The sequence below is a fragment of the Poecilia formosa genome, unplaced genomic scaffold, assembly GCF_000485575.1.
Source record: "Poecilia formosa unplaced genomic scaffold, Poecilia_formosa-5.1.2 Scaffold147, whole genome shotgun sequence".
Lineage (NCBI taxonomy): Eukaryota > Metazoa > Chordata > Actinopteri > Cyprinodontiformes > Poeciliidae > Poecilia > Poecilia formosa.
In genome coordinates this window covers 628,609-648,888 of record NW_006800086.1, presented here as the reverse complement: position 1 = coordinate 648,888, position 20,280 = coordinate 628,609, and the positions used below count along the sequence as shown (strand labels likewise).

At 42.7% G+C, this 20,280-nt stretch overlaps 2 protein-coding genes across 2 annotated transcripts; one reads left to right on the top strand and one right to left on the bottom strand.

The window, feature by feature from the left end:
* Positions 1-11,171: 11,171 nt before the first annotated feature.
* Positions 11,172-16,718, bottom strand: tada3l (transcriptional adaptor 3 (NGG1 homolog, yeast)-like). The gene is made up of 9 exons (XM_007563378.2): positions 16,385-16,718; positions 15,857-16,104; positions 14,879-15,126; positions 14,684-14,789; positions 12,989-13,124; positions 12,774-12,877; positions 12,508-12,614; positions 11,837-12,028; positions 11,172-11,749 (listed from the first exon to the last, which is right to left on the bottom strand). The coding sequence occupies exons 1-9, from the start codon at positions 16,467-16,469 to the stop codon at positions 11,557-11,559; spliced, it is 1,419 nt and encodes a 472-aa protein (XP_007563440.1). The 5' UTR covers positions 16,470-16,718; the 3' UTR covers positions 11,172-11,556.
* A 195-nt stretch (positions 16,719-16,913) lies between these two features.
* Positions 16,914-19,374, top strand: LOC103145794 (actin-related protein 2/3 complex subunit 4). Its single transcript, XM_007563380.2, has 6 exons — positions 16,914-17,025; positions 17,635-17,753; positions 18,054-18,165; positions 18,252-18,347; positions 18,576-18,746; positions 18,831-19,374. The coding sequence occupies exons 1-6, from the start codon at positions 17,023-17,025 to the stop codon at positions 18,834-18,836; spliced, it is 507 nt and encodes a 168-aa protein (XP_007563442.1). The 5' UTR covers positions 16,914-17,022; the 3' UTR covers positions 18,837-19,374.
* Positions 19,375-20,280: the final 906 nt, after the last annotated feature.

Here is a 20,280-nt window from a genome sequence, read left to right as displayed (position 1 = left end):
GCCCCTATATGATGTTGAAAAGTTACCCTTGAGTTGGTTTTGATTTATTTCAAGCATACTAAGATATTTGCACTAGAAATTAGACAAGTACCTAGTATGATGTTTTCTTTGCAGGCATATTAGTGAGTACAGCGAAGAATTGTCCTGCCTGAAATGTAAACTGCAGCACCTCCAGTGTTACTACGTCCGTCTTTGTCACTGTTTTTAGGTGGACGGCCATTTCTTGGTAGGTCTGCAGGTGTGCCAGAACAGGTGCTTGTGAGATAATCTAAGATTGGAATCTTACTTTATAACTTAATCCTGCTTTAATCTAATCCACAAATTCCTTCCTGAAGTGTCAACCCCCTGTTATACTGTAGCCATGCGTGAAAAAGTTTAAGAAGTGTGAATACTTTTGCAAAAAACAATTGTCTAAATGCGCATAAAACCAAATTTTAATGCGAGGAAGTAAAACAAATTATATCAGCTGTGAGCAAGAACAAGAACTCAAAGTGACACGAGTTGGAAGCAATTTATCAGCAATGCCACACTCCTGAAAAATGCGGATGAGGACGAAGAGAGGGAAAAAGATCTGTGAACAGAAACCTGTTTGACTAAATGAAAAGATGCCAAAAAACTCAGTCGGTTCGTAACAATTAGGCTGGTTTGGCGAGAAAAACGGGACACACTGCAAAGCCTGAAACAGGTAGATTTCTATCGTCTATCTATGTAAACACTTCCTTTTGTCTCCTTGGGATGAGTGTTTTCACATATAGTGAGGAGTGCCTTCTGCTGTTTAAAAAGAAAACAGGCAAAGTGTTGAATGTGTAAAGACAGGCAGATCTTTTGCCACGACAGTGAATTAGTTCAACAGTATGACCTTCTCTGACGTGACTCCTTTGGTGCAAAACGTTGAACCGAATGCAGGATCCAGGAGAATCTTTGCACATGAGGGACAAATATATATATATAAACCTCAATCTAAAAGCTTGAGGAAGGAGATGGATGTGATATGATCAAGGCCAGATTGGCTAAATTTACAAAATAATGGCCAAAAGTGATACTGGCATAAAACACAAAAACACCCTTTTGGCAAAAAGGGATTAACATGTCAAAGTCACACAGAAGTGATTGATGTGCTAATATATCCCAAGTGCTGTGAACTTGCATTTTTCATGCTAAAGTAAAGTTTAGCTAAGTGGACAGAGTCTCACTGCCATCAGATGCTCACACCAGATAGTGTTTATCAAAGCGCTCTTTGAAATATCACATTGGAAATTTCTGTGGGAAACGGCAAAATTAGATATAACTTACTCAGTTTCACAAAACAGTTCTTACGCGCACTTGAGGTGGCTTTTCGCTTTTTCGAAAAGCCAAAATAGGCGCTTCTGTAGTCAATGAGTTCTTCAAGTTAAATAACATTTTCACATTGAGCTAAGGATATGGAAAACACCTGCTTTGATTTGATAAAATAATACACATATCTGCTTTCTTGGACGTTTTTACCACACGTGGCCCTTGGAGTGCATTCATAGTCATTATGAGGCCCCTGCTCCACATGGCTTACTACAATTTACGTCACGGCTTTTTTCCACCACGGCGATCCTCGGATGGCTGTCAACAGATTCTCCCACCTGAGCCGTTCGGTCAGAAAATCTGATTGGATTTGGATGAAATGGATGAAGAATTGTTTTGCGGCCGCAGCATAACAAGGTGAACTTGAAAACATTTGCAAGGCAAGCGTGAACTGAAACCAAATACGGACCGACGTTCACTAAGCCCAGTGAGCTCACTTCCTTCACTCTCTCCACCCTTTTACAGCTGTCCATCTTTTACTGTCCCACCGGCTAAAGCCCCTCATTCAGGCTCCCTTTGAGAGAGCCCACGTCTCCTCCGGCTCGTCTCATGATCGCCGGCCTCGGTCGGAACGCCAGCGGGACCCAGAGGCGCTTCTAGTGGCCCACTGGGTCGTCGAACGGTGGCTGAGAAGTTGCAGGTCTGCTGTCTGCCAGAGCCTTTAAAACTCACTCTGATCCAGAGATACTCCAGGCTTTATCACACCCCGGAGCCAGCAGTGCTGGTTTAACTGCTTTCAGCGGCCTAGCACGGACTTAAATCACAAACCTCCTGAACGTTTCACGCTATCCACGTTGTATGTCATTCCAGTAAATGTCAGTCTGAACATCTTTGTCAAGGTGCAAATGGTAAACTTACCAATACCAGTTTTTTTTTTTTTTTTTTTTGTCCGAAATATTGCTAAATATACCAAGAAAGTCGCTGAGTTGGTAACAGTGGGGTCACTATTGTTAACTGCAAACTTGCAGACACGACCTAGTGGACCGGTCCATCAGTCAAACCTCTCTAATGGGAAAACAAAAGAGGACAGTGGTTGAATTTTAGACCTTTGCTGAGGTTGATAAGATCGGAGGATAATATCAGCTTCACATGCAAGTACCGGCCGATCACCGATCTCCTACAATGAAGGAAATCGGTGCAACTGGCAAACACCTAATTGGGATCAACTTTGTTTTTACATTCATCTTTTTTTTTTTATTTCTTTCTTCTGCACCAAGTCGAGTCTCCGGCTCTGTAACGCGATCCCCCAGACGAGCCAACATCCAGGAGCAGAACAATGACACGTCACGCCCCCGCACGTCTCAGAGCTGCAGGAGTCACCGACGCCTCCAGCCTCCCATCCTCCCCACACGTCTGCCCGAACCCAGCAGCCTGGCAGCCGCTTTCATGGCAACGTCTTCACCCCCACAGAACACGCCGAGAGTCTGCTCCCTCCGTGTCATTCAGCGCGTTGTGAGTCGCGCACAGAACGAAAACAGGTTGACCTTTTAGCGTCCGAGTGTCTTTGACACTCGTTCGCCGTGCTCTGAGGGGTTGCTGGTGCCGCTGCATCTCGCCTTATCTCCGGCCAACAAGCCTTGCTGTGACGAGGAGCGCCTCTGCCTCAGACAGGGCCAAGCTGCTGCTGCTGCTGCTGCTGCTGCTGCTGCTGCTGCTGCTGCTGCTGCTGCTGCTGCTGGGCAGGGAACCAGAGGAAGGGGTGGAAAGGAAAGAGAAAGAGGGGCGAAGGAGGTTGAGGTTAACTGCAGCAGGGGCGGCGCACAAACCGAGACGGGGGGCGAAGGGGAGCTCCCCCCTCATCCACAAGCGCCTGACGACCACTGACAGCTGAGCTTCCCCTCTCTGCGGGGGTTTCATGACCACAAACTGACACACTCCCTCACACACACACACGCGCGCACACACACACTCACACACACACACACACGCATTGCTCCTGTTTAGCTGTCTTCTTAAACCCACTGGTGCAAATTCTGACTACTCTCAGACTGCAACAGGATTCACTTAGAGTCGAAAACAGATATTTACACACATTTTTTAATTTTTTATTACTCACTGTGCAAAGTTAAATCAGACCAAACTTTTCTTGTTTTAGGTCAGAATAGTCCAAATTATTTCTATTTCCTAAATGTCAGAGAACTTAGCGAGAGAATGTTTCACAGTATTTTTTGTTTGTAACTTTCCTTGAATTTAAAACATTTACAGTCGGTCAGTATTTAATCTTTTACGATGTATGAATTGGGTCAAACCTTTTGAGTTTTCTTCCACAAGCTTCTCACAATAGTTTGCAGGCGTTCTGGACCATTCCTCCTGACAGAACCGGTAACATTACAAATTATTATTTACATCATAAAGCGACTTTATTTTAGGATTTACACGTTCACAAAGTGAGCTGGCAGGGTTTTAGTTTTGAGATTTTCATTATAGTGTACTATCATTTCGTTGTGAGTTTTTGTTTGTCTAATTTAGTTGCTTTTAATCAGTTTTTAAGAGTGTGTTTGCTCATTTTTATTAGTTAAATACTGACTAGTTTTTATTGGGTGTAGTAGTAGTTTTACCTTGTGTCCTGGTGTGTGGTCAAACGCAGCGGCGGGCGCAGCGGGAGCAACAGGTGAACGGGGACATTTGGAGGAACAGAGCGAACACTTTTGTCTCCTCCTTTGACTTCTGGACCTTCGCTGTCACTGCTGATATACACGAGGACAGCTGTGAAAAAGATCTCCTCTCTGATTCACGCATGTGGCGGCAAACGTCACAGCCGGGCCAAAAATGTGCACAATTACTGATTTTTGTTTTTTCTTCTGTCCTGCAGCGCTAAAAGCATGTCACCGTTGGTTAACCTAAGAGAGACGGTGGAAAGCTGCTGCTCGAGTCAAGATGTAGGAAGGAAGTGTCCACCATGGCACAGATAATGTCTCTGTGTTGGCTGGTTTTTGCAACACGATGCTTTTTATAAGCCATCTGATGGTAAACATTTGAACAGGCCATGTCCAGCATATGTGGGATCTTGTTTGTTGTAAATTTAGTGTTTTAATGTGGCACACTTAAATACCAATCTGCATTTCAAATTCCAAATTTTTACCTTTTAGTTTTTTTTAGTCTTGTAAGGTTAAAATCAACAGCCATGTCAACACCACGATAAAAGATGCTGATAATAGGTCTGTCACAGGCTAAGGCCTAGAAATGATGAAGTATCTAATGTTGACCTGTTGGTATGGGGCTGGAGGGGCAAATGAAAATCTGCTGTAACACTTTGTTAGAAGGGGTGTGCATAAGACTGACATGACACTGTCATAAATACGACACAATACATGAAGAAGTCTTTATGAATGTCTTTATGATTGTTGTCGTGTTCGGTAAATAACGACACTTTTAACAACGTGAATTGAATGCAAAGATAGCACTTTTAATTGATTTTTAATGAAACTTTTGAAGCAACTTTGCATTAAAAGTGTCATTATTTAACGAATGACACTTCATGACAACAGTCACAGGCATTCATAAAGACTTCATGATCATAACAGATGTTATGTCATATTTATGACAGTGTCATGTCAGTCTTATGCACACAACTTTAAATGAAGTCTTACCAAACCTGCATAGGACCCCAAAAAGGTTGTGGAGATGTTGTTCTTCAGCAGGAGCAGGGAAGGTGGTCAGGAAAGGTGGACGAAGCTAAATGCAGGACGATCCTGGAAAAAACAAAAAAGTAAAAAAAAAAAAGTGGCTGAAACATCCAACAAAAACCTGAAACATCCAACCCAAGTAGATCAAAGCATCTCGATGTGTTAGTGACATCCAATAGGAGTTTGTGGTAAATAGATGTTTTTTAAAGCTCGATTCAAAACGAATTTGGAAAACACTTTGGTCTTTGGGTGTGTAAGAAGACTTGCTGCTGTAACTACAGCAAAAGATGGTTCTACAAAATATCAAGTCAGATGGGCTGAATAAAAACCCACACCACACTTTTCAGATTTTAATTCTTTTTTCTTTTTTTTTTTCTTTTTAAGAAATGCATTTTACCCATCAACGTTACAGTTGCAGTAACTGACTAATGGCCTTTCTCCTGGTCACTTGTGCATCCCAAAAGACAAACCTCCTTATAACAAACCCTGGTTCTGGTCCGTTTGTACCAGCCCGCTTATAAAAAGCATTCAAATTCCCACAATATTCTGATCTGGGTCTTGGGAGCAATTCTAGAAAACATGGCCATGACTCAGAGCCAAATTGGGGCATTATGTGGAGCGGGCACGGGGGATTGTGTTGATCTAAACTGCAATATAAAATCCATCCTCTGAGATATTTTCAGCCTGAAGTTTTGTTGTTTTTTTTTTCTGCACCCACTTGTTCTAATCTTCTGCACGGGAACATCCTCCCCCACCCGCCCCCCAACCCATTTCTCCCATCATTTCTTTATGAACATCTCCTCAGACCTCTCCTATTTTAGTATGTTCCACCAGGCATGATTTACCGTCTTCCACAGGGAGAGACCTGGCTGAGCCCCCCTGCCTAGTTGTAAAAAAGACACTGTGTGTCTCCGTGCGGTTCCCACTCCTTGGGGGGAAAAAGGAGAGGGGGGGGGAGTAATCAGCTCTCGACGCAGAGCGAACAGGAAAGTCCACCCGGATTCACCAGCAGCTCTTTATAAGGAGAAGGGAAAAAAGGCCCTGGTGCCTCTCTATATTTAGATGGACTTTATTGGGCCTCTTGTCTTTGCTTGACTGCTCTCTCCTCCCGTGCGCTGCTGTTACCAATCATTCACCAGAGCCATGTGGGAGGGCGCCCTCCACCCCACCGCACAGCCTGATAGTGATCTCAGAGATAATAACACAGAAGAGGAAACAAGGGAGAGACGGCGGAGGAATGACAGTGGTAGGTGGTGGAGAAGAAGGTTTTTTACCGTTTCCTTTTCCTTTCTGGAGGTTCATAAATGCTCCAGTTCGGAGGAAACCAAAAGGTTTTAAAGATGGATCCTATGTGATTGGTTTATCTAGTTGATGATGAGGATGGATAGAGGGAGGGGAGTCTCACCTTTCTGGTCTTATCTCTAAAGTAAAGTGTGTTTTATCAACAGCTTTCTCCTCCCCCCCACATCACAAATAGTCCACCTGATTACCTCTTTCTACCAGATCTTGGGTCAGTGCTTGGAGGCTCCACAGCCGATGGTTTTACGACGGCACTTTAGAAACGAGCAACTGTGACGTTTGATGAACAAACTCCACACCGAGCAGCATGTTGAGGATCTGCCGGGTCAACGGCCTTTAGCAAGGTCTGTCTAGACTGAGACAGACATGATGTCAAACATTAATTTTTGTTTTGTTTTTAGAGTCAATAGTTGTTTTTAGTATGTAGAACTTCATCACTGATATTTCCATCTACAAAAGTCACCATCAGTAAGCAAGTCGAGTCATGATTCGACTTACTTGGTGAACCTTTGATTCACTTTTGCTGTGAAACGAAGGTTAAAAAAGTATCTCCTGCCCAGCAGAGTTGAGTAGTAACTATTTACATTTATTCAGTCACATTTCCTTGAGTTACTTTTTGGCTGTGCCTAAATGCTTGCTCTCACCAAGCACCGCCCATTTCCACAAATCTCCTTCTGGGATCTGCTGTCTCCAGCCGAGTCCCAGATCTGCGGACTGGGACTTGGCTGGAAACTGCACCTCAGAGTCTCCTGAGGTGAAAATATGAACTACCTCCTGGTCCTACCCTCCTAAGAACGTTTGTAAACCCTGGAGAAGCGTTGTGGTGACAAGGCAGAGTGTCGGAAAGAGCAGGAGCTTCTTAAAGAGACAGACGCCTAATTTTAAGGCAGTTTATTTGCAAAGACAAATTTCTTTTAAGTAATGTTTGATATATACAGCATTTCTATAACAACTGAAGGCAACATAGTTACCTGATTTTTCTGTAAAAATGTCACTATGTGCCTAACCATAGGCATCCTTTACCATTGCGATTCAATTTATAGTGTTGTTTTTTTTCCTTTACTTTGTGCTTGCTTTCGGTTTACAGTTTGTCTGTGAATCTTCCCCTGGAGTGAGTTCAATTTCTTGCCATAGATGCCAGTTTTCACTAAATATACCAAATGATCTGCTCACAGTCTTTCACCTCATTCAGCGTAGCTTGTCTGAGGTCCTGTGTTCAGTGAAAAAAAAAAAAAAAAAAAAAAAAAAGAAAAACAGCAGGCAGTCTTTGTGGCTGCGTCTACCTCAGCAGTGAGCAAAACCCAGGCAGGTGGAGCTTAGTGACACAGAAAGTGCTTGCTTTGCATGTGAGCTGTCAATTTCAGGAGTCACACAAGAAAAGCCTCAACTGCCATGCAAATGGGAGGCAAATAGTATTCAAATACGACTGATGTGGAAGAGGACGGGGCAAAGAAGTGAGAGAGTACCGGCGCTATGCGTACCATGTGAAGCTTGACGGTGCAGCGCCGTACGTCAACATTTAATGTTTGTGTGTCTGACTTTTGGTGAAAAGGCCAGTCCAGTTTTACCACAGCGGCCACAGTTGCCCTCTGGGGAAGGACAAACTGTGATGTCAGAATGGTGGTGGGGGTGAGGAGGAGCAGCAGCTCCGAAGACAATAGTTTACTGTGCAGGACGAGGGCCAAGGCGTGGTCTTGCTGGACAGAGGCTCTTCTCAGGGGACCGGCCCGAGCAGCTGCCTCAGCCTCTGGATCTCTGATACACACACACAATTTCAATTCAGCATGAAAGCTGAAAGGATCCATGTTAAATCCCCCTTACACTCATGTTTCTCTCAGTGTGTGTGTGTGTGTGTGTGTGTGTCTGGGCCATTGTGTGTTGGTGTGCGAGCCTGTCTACGAAAACGCCAGTCGTTCTTTCCGGGCTCTAAGGAACGCGCGGACGGAGGTGGAGTGGGAGAGCCCCGGGGAGAGAAACGTAGCTCATAAACAGAAGCAAAACAAAGAAGCGATGGAGAGAGAAGCCCTCAACCCCTCCTGATCGCCGCTGATGCTGGCTCAGATAAACGATGGTGAGTGTGTGTCTGCAAACTCCCGGCATGCTGCTCGCAGAACGCTGCGTTTGCTCCTTGTTTTGGTGCCGATTTTATGCCAGAAGGCCACGAAGGTTTACAAGCCATAGAAAGTCACGTCCAAAATGAGAGGACCAACCACTTGGGTGGAAACACAGTGGGATACAACATCAAGCTGGTCACATCTGAGTGGAGAACGGGCCGGTCAACTGACTGGGCAATTTTGAAAATAAAACTGATGGAGGTTTCAGAAGACCGAAGGCTGGGGCAGATGATGAACCTTCAAGCAAATCAACAATCCCAAACATACAGTCAGAGCCACGGTGGGAAGTTTAGATCAAAACGTACTCGTACATCAGAATGGTCTAAAATCCAAGACCTAAAGCTGAGGGTCTGTGGCAAAAGCTAAAAATGAATGTTTACATTTGCTGAGAACTTATTTGAGTGGGCTTTAGCTCCTTTGCAAAGAGGATTGGGCAAACATTTTAATCTTTAATTGTGGAAAAACTGGTCAACGTACAGCTGGAGGCCGAACTCGGATCAGGGATGTACCACCTGGGTCGTCAAAAGAATTAAATGTCCATCCTTTTGAGTTTTTTTTTTTTATGTAGAGACAGCTCAATATGAGATGTGCAAACAGATGCTGAGCATCATTAAGCATGTATGAGCAGTGCATCAGCACAAAACCCACCTGCCCTTCAGCTAAGGTCTAATGACAACAAACGCAACAAAAGCCTTGGGTGATCCGCCCAGCCTCGAGGGGGCCGCCGTAGCAGTCTATTCAGTCTCTCATTCACCTGTGAGATGGGCCTCATGTTATTAAAAGGTTTCATACATGTTGTCTGACAGCATTATGATTTGCGTGGAGGACACCCGCTCAAACGACGGTTGGTTTTTACATGATGGTTGAGGCTTTTGTTGAAGCGTCCGGCCTGGCTGTCGCTCTTAACATTGGGTTATTTTACTGCAGTGCTTTAATTTAGTAGATTTCCATCATGGAGCCACCCAAACACATGGATACGCAGACAATAGGCATGCGAACAAGCTAACCAGAAGGCATGGCTGGGTTACCAGTAACATGTACTTAAAATCTGTAAAACTTTTCCATCACACCATTGCCACAGTTGGAGTTGGGGGGTGAGGGGGCAGAACTACTACATTTAAAAATGTAGTGTAAAAAAATTTTTTGTTCCAAATGGAAATCATAACCCATGTCATCCAATATCTTCATAGAGTTGATGCTATGGGCAGAAAGGACCTCTGGTAGCAGTCGGTCTTGAAATGAATCTAAGGAGGCCTCTGACTGAAGACTGTTGCCATATGACAGTCTCACACCAGATATCACATCTGATGACTGCCTGAAATAAAACTTCCAGAATATTCCAAACATTGACCAGCAACAAGCCCCGGACAAACCTGTTGTCTGTGTAGCCTTATCCTGTTTAAAATGCAAACAAGCACACTGTATTGTTTTGGCCCTAAGGAAGAACGGCTTGGGTGTCAATAATGTTTTACATCAACAAAATGATTTTAGTGAGACGTCACCTGTAGGCAAGACGTGTTGTGAGGTGAATGAAAACATTAACATCATATATGCAAATTACAGTAAGTTTTTGTTTACATATTCTAACACAACAAAAGCAACTTTTAAGAAGCACAAACTAGAATCAGAGAAGCATGACTAGTGCGGTGGCATCTCTACTTTACTACCACGTTTTTTTTTTAGAGGTGGGGGCGGGGGGTAGTTAGTTTCTGTTGTTGTGATCATGTGACAGTTTGGTCAGGAAGAAGCGTTTTTTATTTTCTTCGCAGACTGTTGTCTTTTGTGAAACTCCTGGTGGATAATTGTGCTGCTCTGTAACCCGTCAGGATGAACCGTTTGACCCCTGACACACAGCTGCTCAGTGTGAGACACACAGGCTCCTGCTTCCTCCTGGGACCAACATCAGTTAGGATATCTTCAGCTGAAGACAACCGGACGCACACACCACATCGACACACACTGTACACCAGGAGGATGGCAACCTTAGGCCATGATGAGATACGGAGACTCCAGATGAGTCACAAAGGTGTTGCTGCTGCCATCTAGTGGCGGAGGAGCGCTACTCGTTCCAATACGGAAAATGTCTTTCCAAAGGCTGGGGACTTCGACTGGGGCAAATTAGTTATGCAAAATGTAGTCAAACCACTCCAATTTTATAAAAATAAACAAAAAGGATGTTTTTTTTCTTCACAATTCAAGCTATAAATCAGCTTTCATTGAAATCTTTTAGATATTTTTTGTGTTACAATAGCTCCTGTAGTGGTTTTTGCGATTTAAACTATTGTACAGCTATAATCATCTGAAAGCAAAAACTTTCAGATGATTATGACCAATTTGCATGGATGCAGGTTGGCTCTTTGCAACAATCTTGTGCTTCTTGGTTGCTAGCCGGCTAGCTAGCAAACAACTATTAGCGTCTTGTTACTGGTAGCCTTACATGAATAATGTACTCACATCTGTGGCCTTAACCACCTTCAGTCACAGTCACAAGACACAGAGTGAAGGTATCAGCGCACAACTCAAACTTTAGCAGGGTAAGTCTTTCAAGAAAAAACCCTACGTAGAATGAGATTAAATAATCTAATTCTATGTGTAATTGACACATTTAAGGCTAACTTACATTTTTTTGATTGAGTTTTAGATATTTTAAAGCTTTAATTTTAGATAAATTAAGACGTTTTAAATATGCAGACACCTTGCCGCTTATAATTCAGCATTGCTTCGGACCAACAAGGACTTCTGCTATTTTGATTAATTAAAAGATGACATGAAAATAAATACTAATCACACAAAAAAGCCTCATGTTGAATGTTTATTACTGAAGAAGGTGAGTCAGTTTGTTATCCAGCTTATTATTGTGCATTTTCAGAATGAGACTGCAGATCACGCACTTCTCCTCACTGTAGTTGTAGAAAAACCAATAAAACATTAAGTTTCTGTTTCATAACCAATCAGTAATGATAATATAAAAAAAAGGAGCAACATACATTGTCAAATTCCAACAATTATGGTACAAAAAAGAAAACTTACTCAAGGCTGAGAATCAGATGGCTGATTTTACACACTATTAAAACTACTTCACATAAATGTTTACACTACAGGACAGTTTCTCCTGTCTGAGTCTGTAAGGACAGGGTGAGATGTGGGTTAAAGAAGGAAGAAAAACCAAACATTGCTTCTTTTTATCCGTCTAATAGCTTCAGAATGCTTTCTCTCTCCTTCAGAGCTTTCCAGGCCTGATCCTTCTCCTTCTTGGTTGGTGTGCGCTTCTTCTGCCTGGCGGCCATGATGCGCCGGAAACCCTCCATCACCTCGTTATCGGCCACCCTCACCCTCTGCCTCAGCTCCTGCTTGCGCATCTCTTCTTTCGCCAACCTGTGGAGACAGCGGCTCGTCACAGGCTCAAAATGGACACCTGGACTTCACTGGTGCAGTTTACACCAAAAAGGGTACGATCCTCACCGGAGCAGCTCCTGCTTCCTGGCTCTGTTGTGGGCAATTAGGGCTTTGAGTTCTGCTTGTCTCTTCTGCAGCTCGGCGAGGACCTCGTCCTCCAAGTCTCCTCCTTGTCCGGGTCGCTCCTCCGAGTCCAGAAGCCCTTGAGCTATCAGCTCCTCCTTGATCCGCGCCTCCAGGGAACGTGTGTGAGGAACACTGGGAACCAGACGAAAATTATCAATACCAGGGTGTGTGCAGGTTTCACCGACTCACGTTTAAGACTTTTAAAGGCCATTATTAATGACATTAATTGGTAAGACTAGTCCTTGACATCCGTGTTTAAAATCAACTAAACTTCCAACTTCATAGTTTGTGCTGCATCAAATGCTGCTCTCAGATCAGTGCTAGTGCCTAGCTGATTTTTAATGTGGCAATGGCGTTCTTACAGAGTCACAAATCAATAAATTAGAATATATGTCCCGATAAGTCTACTTTGTCAGATTAGAAGGAGCTTTTTAAAATAACAACTTTAAGCAGGTATTTGTAAGGTGTTTTATAAAAGATGTTTTTACTGGTCTGATGTTATATTTTAGTCTTAAATGCCATGTTTTCATTAACTAAGTAGAAAATCCATCATGATTAAGAGAAACTCATTTATCGGATGGGTCTGTGCATTACGTTGATGTTGCAAATACCTGAAAGCTTTCCCCTGACTTCGAGGGGAAGTCCCAGCTCCATCATTCGCGTCCTTTCCGGACATGTCTGGTATTGGAGAATCCTCCATGGGGGATATAATGTTCTCCTAAAACATAACAAGGGAGGGGGGAATGAAACAAAACTCAAACGCATAGATTATTTCTTTACGTTTTATCTCCTGTGATTTCTTTGAAGGGGTTCTGAGAAAAAACCTCTAAGCTTTAGGAATCACACGAATCATCAGAGTAGAAAACCTGGATCTGACCTCTACAAGGGCCTGAAGTAGACGCTGAGTGAGCGGACCAAAGGGACAACCGTCTTCTGGTGCTTCGTGCTGGGATTCGGACTTCTTTAGCAGTGAGTCGACATCTACATGGACGAACACATGGATGAGTGCGGACATGGAAACACCATGCTGTGCAGAAGCACGATCCTGTCACTTTAAAGCCAAAGGCAGACACGGCTGTGTCGTTCTCTCACCTTTAGCGTCCAGTTCTGACAGCGGTCCTCCCATGATGCTCTTCTTCTTGTCGTTGGCTCGTGCCCCTTCCCTCTGCTCCTCCAGCAGGTCTTCTTGAGCCCACCGCTGGGAATAGTGTTTCCCCAACGCAGGAATCTACAGGAAACAGAATCAAGTGTAAGAAACAGATTCCCATTTATTAATGTTTCCCATAATACCCTTATTATGTTTACAGCTAAATCAAGTAATTATGCTCCCTTATTATGTTTACAGCTAAATCAAGTAATTATGCTCCCTTCAGTTGTTATACAAATACTATATCAAATATTCTAAGTCTAAAATTCTTCTTGAATTTGGGCCTCTGTCTCTTTAAAAATGCCTGCTTTTTCTGAAACCCTGCCTCCTCCATTTAACCCTTTAACAACGTTTTTTTTTTACAAGCGTTGCACTAAGAAGTAGCTCGTATAATGAGCTCAGTAGACACACCAGGTGTTTGCTGATTGCTGCTAGCTAGTCTGAAGGAGCCTGCTCTGTGAAGCGTAAGTTTGAAAAACACAGCTCAGAGGCGGAGCTGCGACTCGAAGGCGGAGCTAGGTCCACCCAGGCGTTTTACAAAGCTGAATGGTTGCCACAGGAGATTAAAGGATTTCTTGAACATGCATGAAAGAATCAAGGCAACACTGCAGGTGTTGTCTTTGCTGACGAATAGCATTATCAAAAAAGTTGATTTTACATAATACTGCACCTTTAACAAAGTTTTTGTATTCATCATAATTTTAAAGTGACTAGAAATACAATTATTGTCCTTTTTTTACTCAAAAGCAAGCAATCGACCCCCAAAAAACATAGAAACAGAGGACTTGACTTATACTAACGCAATCTTGCAAAAGCTTTTGTATCTACAGTGATTTACTGATTCATTTAGTTGATTTCAAACATTTTCATTCTTTTAGTTGATTGAGTAGATAAAAAAAAGGCAAAAATGTTAGTTTTACAAATGTTTTAAAAATATTTTTTTGTTGCCTTCATGGCTAAAGGTTGGGACACTTCTGGTCTACACGTAGAGCAGTGGTCCCCAAACTTTTTCCTGTGAGGGCCACATAACTTTACCCTTCTCTGGTGGGGGGCCGGACATTGTTGAGGAGGGCGGGGGGTGCGTTTCTCGATTTATTTTTACCCAGAAAGCACATGGGCAAAAACCATGAGTGGAACGGTCACTGGGACTAACTAGTATATATTCCATTGAGGGAAAGTAACTATAACATATTAATTTCTCATATGTTAACATAAAGGCTCGTTTTGAAGTATAAGTTGCTACTTACAGGCATCGCTTTTACAGACACGTGTGTTCATCTGCTCTACCGCTAGCAAACAACGGTACTGATTAAATAACATAAAAGTCAAGCAGTTCCCTAAAAGTCCAACAGATGGCAGCAATGCACCATGCAAAACAAAACACCCACAGTTTACAGGACACACTTCCTGCTAAAGAAGTGGTTGAAGAAAAATCCACATATAAACCGGAAAATACAATAAATGAAAAGAAAATCTGAATGCTCTCTGGTATTGTTCAGGGGGCCGGACCAAATGTGGAGGCAGGCCGGATTCGGCCCGCGGGCCGTAGTTTGGGGACCCCTGACGTAGAGTAACAATCCAGCTACAGCTGAGCCGTTTTAGCCTCTAATGAAGGAGCCAAGTTTTGTTTTCTGTCGTACTTTGAAATACTCTGCCTCGTCCTCTGGAGGTTTCAGAAGCTCCTCCAGCAGTCGGGTCTCTTCATTGGTTATATCCGCACAATACGGCTCCACTGACGCCCAGAACCTGAAAAACAAAAGTAGCACAAAGGCACCTGATGAACTTTTATCTTTTTTTATGGGATGTAAGTTTACAGGAAAGCAGGGATACATTACCTGTTGGGAGCATCATTTTTCGGAGTGCGGGGGATATCTTGTGGATCATCTGTAAATTCATATTCTTGAACTTTCGGTTGCAGGTTTTTGGATTTGGGTCTGCCGGGTCCTGGGCCCGGTCCGTGCCCTCCCTTGCCATCCAGTTTTTGCTTCTTGGGTTTGTGGCGGACTGGGGCTGCAGGATCCGGGTCCTTGCTTGGCTTCAGAAAACGCTTATCTCCCTTCTTGTCCTGCCAGTCTGTGAGGATCTGAGGAGGAGCACGCCACAATGAGGGCAAGGTGGGAAGATCACAAAGTAGTGCATACCTTTTATTTATTTATTTTTTGCCCCCCAAATATTAAATCAGTAAATACAAATACATACCATTTATAATGCAATTCAGAGCAACAAGCTGATTCAGAAATAATCTAAACAAAACTAGCATAGAGACTCACCATTCATCAGACAACTGGAGTGATGAATTTGAATTAATATGAGTTACAACAATATTTAATTTAGCTTTTGAATCAATAACGTATTTCTGAATTTTAATTTGATTAAAGCATATTCAAGTGTTAGAAGGGTCTAGTCAAAGTCCAGAGCTAAAACTGGTTGAGCATCTACGACAAACTTGAAAATGGATTTTCACCAGACTTGACCAAGCTTGAGCTTATTATAGAAAGAATAATGAGATATGGAGAGGTGATACAAGCATAATCCAAAACACTCGTAGTTGAAATAACAGGGGAAAGTGGAGGATGGAGGATTACTCAAGAGATTCTCAATAAAAATACACATCACACTTTTCAGACTAATTAATTTTATTTATTTATTTTACATTAAAGTCTATTTAGCATCTTCCTTTCAGGTTTAAAATATGTGCTACTTAGTAAAAATCCCAATAAAATTGCATTAAAGTTTAGAAATAATGTGATTTAAAAAAAAGTACGCAAAAATGTTTAAGAGGTGTGGATAAAGTGTCATGGACCTCCACGTACCTGTCTCTGCTCCTCCAGGGCCCGCAGGCGGCGGCTGGCTGAGGACAGCAGGGTCTCCAGCTCCAGCTGCAGGGTGTCCAGCTCCTCAATACCGATGCCATCATCCTCTGAGCGGCCCAACACCGCAGTGTAGCGGGGGCACAGCTTCACATGCTCCACGGGTTTGAAGTCGTAGTATTTAAGCGGGGGACAGTCCTTAAGCTCGCTCATGATGCTGTCCGGCGGTGGGGTGGGGAGTCTGTCAGCGGCTGTTCACACGAGCAGCGTGGTTATTTCTACATCATCCGTCCCACGGACACACACTAACACAGCTCAGCGCCGCGTTTCACATCTCAAACCCAAAGCACGTACAAACGGGGCTGCCTGCTTCACACGGCCGCCAAATCACTGCGTCGTTTTCACGAAAGCTGCTTCGGTGTTCATATTACGTACACAAATTATATATACAAAAACGTTTTTATAACATGTTCTTATGTGTTCGGGGCGTATACACACCTAATTAAATGTTTTAAGAGTAGCTATATTTACCGTCAGTGAACGGCGTCCATGATGGGAAAAACCATTGTATTGAGAGGGGTGTCTGCAACGTATATAAACAACGTCGTAACCTCATATAAAGCTAAAACTCGTTTAAAAATAAAATTAAATATGCTATAGTACGTGTAACATAGTTAATAATTCAATGTAGCGTCAAATATGTGGGTAAAATTATTAAGTTTCGATCCCATCTACTTGAAATGCTAAGGTGGTATCTTCAGTGCAGACCATTTTCCTTCCATGGTGTAACTGCGTCAGTACTTTCCTACTAATAATTTAATTATTACCTTTCTAACTACACGATATGTAGTAAAATAATCACTTTGCTCGGAAACCAGCCTAAAATCGTTGAAATTATCCCAAAACAAACCGTTAAACGCAACGTCTTCTCCCATAAAATAATGGAATGGACTCGTCGGGGTGTATGCTCGTTTTGTTTAAAGTTTCTTGTGACCTGGGCGGTGGCTTGAACTACGTTTATGTTTTTTTCTGTGACGTGAAGACATCCGCCCCCTCAAAAAAGGAGTTAACAGAAAACGAGCGCACTTTAGCTGTACTCTACTATGTAGGATTTACGGAAGAGTCGTCCCAGGCGTGGCTGAGGAACTTCCTTCTTGTACAGATCAAAAATGGTAAGTCTCCTACTCTTCATGTACCTTTATATTTAAATATTTAGCTTTTTAATTCGACTGATCGCGAGTTCGTTCAATGCGATTTTAGCTAACTAGCTAGCTTAAGTGGCCGTCTTGCGGCCGGGCTGCAGTAGAAATCAGAGCACGGACATCCTTGATTAAACGATATGTAGAAACTAGAGAGATTTAGCTGAGCTGTTTTTTCTGCTCGGGCCTCTCGTTACGGATTTATTTTCTCAACACCTAGACATTTGGAGGCAAATATTTTTTTTTTCTCGATGCTGTCGAGGCTTTGCTTGAAGAATAAATAACAAGCTGCCGTCCACCTGAAGGCATCTCTTCCACTACTCCTAAAGACACCAATCACTTCCTTTCTAAATCCACACACAGCTGAATTATAGCTCAATACCTTTGTGTGTGCTTGTATAATAATTCATTTGTTAAATGAAACCTTAATGTGACTACAAAACATAATCGGGTGAAATGTATGTCGAACCTGACCTCAGAGGTCAAGCTCTTTGAGCTGATAGGTTCACTTTAGTTCCTGCTCTGATCTTTATCGCACAATAACACAGCAGGCAATTATATTTCCTCCCTTTTTCTGCTCAGACGGCGACTCTGCGCCCCTACCTGAACGCTGTGAGGGCCACCCTGCAGGCAGCCCTCTGCCTGGAGAACTTCTCCTCTCAGGTGGTGGAGCGTCACAACAAGCCCGAGGTGGAGGTCAGGTATGTTTATTGGCACTGGCTCATTTGGAGACCTAGTGGCTGTCAAGAATTTGTTTTTATTTTTATTCCATCCCTCAAGCCTCTTGTATTCTGCAGCCGTCACACATGTACGGACTTGATCGGACTTGTATAAGAAAGGGTGGGGGAGGAAAGAGAAAAAATAGCACAGGCTCGAGCAAGGGCTTTTGAATTTGTGCTGGAAGGGGGCTTGCCGCAGCTTGCTTTGCCATCAGCAGCTATCTTGCAAAGAATGAACGACCCGAAGGCTGAAAGATGCGCTTTCCGTTGACATGGTTACAGGAGCAGTAAGGAGCTGCTTCTCCAGCCGGTGGTGATCAGCCGCAACGACAAGGAGAAGGTTCTCATCGAGGGGTCCATCAACTCCGTCAGAGTCAGCATTGCCGTCAAGCAGGTCATTTTAACACAATTTGATGTTGTTGTTGTTTCTTAAACACCACAAACCTTTTCGAATCTGAAAGCAATCCCACTCAACTGCAGGCTGATGAAATCGAGAAGATTCTTTGCCACAAATTCATGCGGTTCATGATGATGAGAGCTGAGAACTTCTTCATTCTGAGGAGGAAACCAGTCGAGGTAAGAGATCAGGTTTTTTTTTTATGTAGTTAATGACAGCAAAGGGTACAATCATCCATATGCAAACAGAAGACAATAAATTACCGTGTCAACTTATTTGAATTGACATAAATCGTGTCCCTCTACAGAAGCTGGTGTGAGATAAGCGGAAGGTGGCGAACGGATGGACTTATTATTATTTTTTTGTTTCTTACTAAATCATTTGCATCTTCTGTCATATCTCCACAGGGGTACGATATTAGTTTCTTGATCACCAACTTCCACACGGAGCAGATGTACAAACACAAGCTGGTGGACTTCGTCATTCACTTCATGGAGGAGATCGACAAGGAGATCAGCGAGATGAAGCTGTCCGTCAACGCCAGGGCCCGTATCGTCGCTGAGGAATTCCTCAAGAACGTACGTTTATTTATTTATTTTTTTATCCACTTGAATATTGTTTGACATAATGACTGAGGCTAATTATCCGCTTCCTTTCCACAGTTCTGATGCTGGCGATGTCTTTGGGGTCTCTCTAAGGTGCCAATCAACTCACGGAGAACTTAGGGAGTAAACAGCCAATCAGCGAGGAGATGAGATCGTTGTGACCAATCCGACACTCTTTTTGTGTCCATCCTGTAATATTTCCCCTGTATTCATGGATATCAATTCCTGTATATAATGAAATATTTGCCAGTTTCATTTTCAGCCTCTCTGAACAAATCCCCAAACAAAGGCGGGTCCTTAAAGTATTAATCAAGTTGATAGCCATGAATACGGTGGAGCGCTGAGAATTTATTGTTGCAGATAAAAAAAAAAAGAAGATAAATGACCAGGGTTTTTCTTTTGTTTTTTGTATCGTTTAACGGAGTCCTGTATGTTCTGTCGCTGTTGCTTCAAAAAATTGTCTCCAAAGTTTTGAACACAAAAACGTCTAAGGGAAGCGATACACGCGGCATTAAATCACGGAGCGGGAAGCTGCTGTAAAGTTGCCATGGTAACCAGTGCAAGAAAATAATGAGAGAGAAATAAAAGTCACTTGTTTGTACTTGTGTGTTTGGAGTCAGAAAAGCGCCATACATGGTTTGGTGCTGCTGCTGCACCTATAAACACTTTTTGAGGAAGTGGTTTGTTGAAGGCGGTGAGGTCATGTCAGCGAGGAAGGGGAAGTGCAGCGGACGGCATGTTAGCATGTCACTTCAGGGAGATAAGGTCATTTGTTTTGAAAGTGGGGTTGAGCAGACTACTCCAAAATTGTCAATGTCTTACTTGCAGCAAATAGCCGTCCTGATGAAAACTGAGCAAACTGCTTTTCTTTTATATCTTACTTTCAGTTAAGACAATAACTTCACATTGGCACTTTCTAAATAAAACAATAGCTGTCGCTCCATGATGTAAACCTCTACTAAAACGTTCACTTTTTTTGTTTAATTCTACAACTAGTGCAGGCAGTAAAAACAAATTAACATTTGACACTTTAATACACAAAACATTATTTTTGGCACAATAAAATATATCGATTTTCGAAAAAATACCACCTTCCTACACCAGAAAATGATAATGACAAAGTAATCGGTTTATGATAATACTTTGTTAGCTTCACCCACTGGTGAGAGACTGCCTAACTTCCTGTTAAAAGTAATGAATCATGTCAAGTATATTTCACATATATAAGGTATTACCTTTTTTTTTGAGCAGATGAGAGGCTAATGCTGTTGGAAAAAGTAAAGCATTCAGAAAACACAAAACAAAAATACTGAGTGGTTTAGAAAAATAACATCTTTATTGCAGTAGAGTTGGAACATACATTTTCAAGTTGAGATCAACACCACCAATATTTTTGGCTAATGATCCTTTTTGCATTCCTATTGCTGAAATGTGTTGCTTCACAATAATAGTTTACAGGTGGGCTTGCCCCATCACGTACAGTAACTAGGAGGGGAGGTGGGAACTA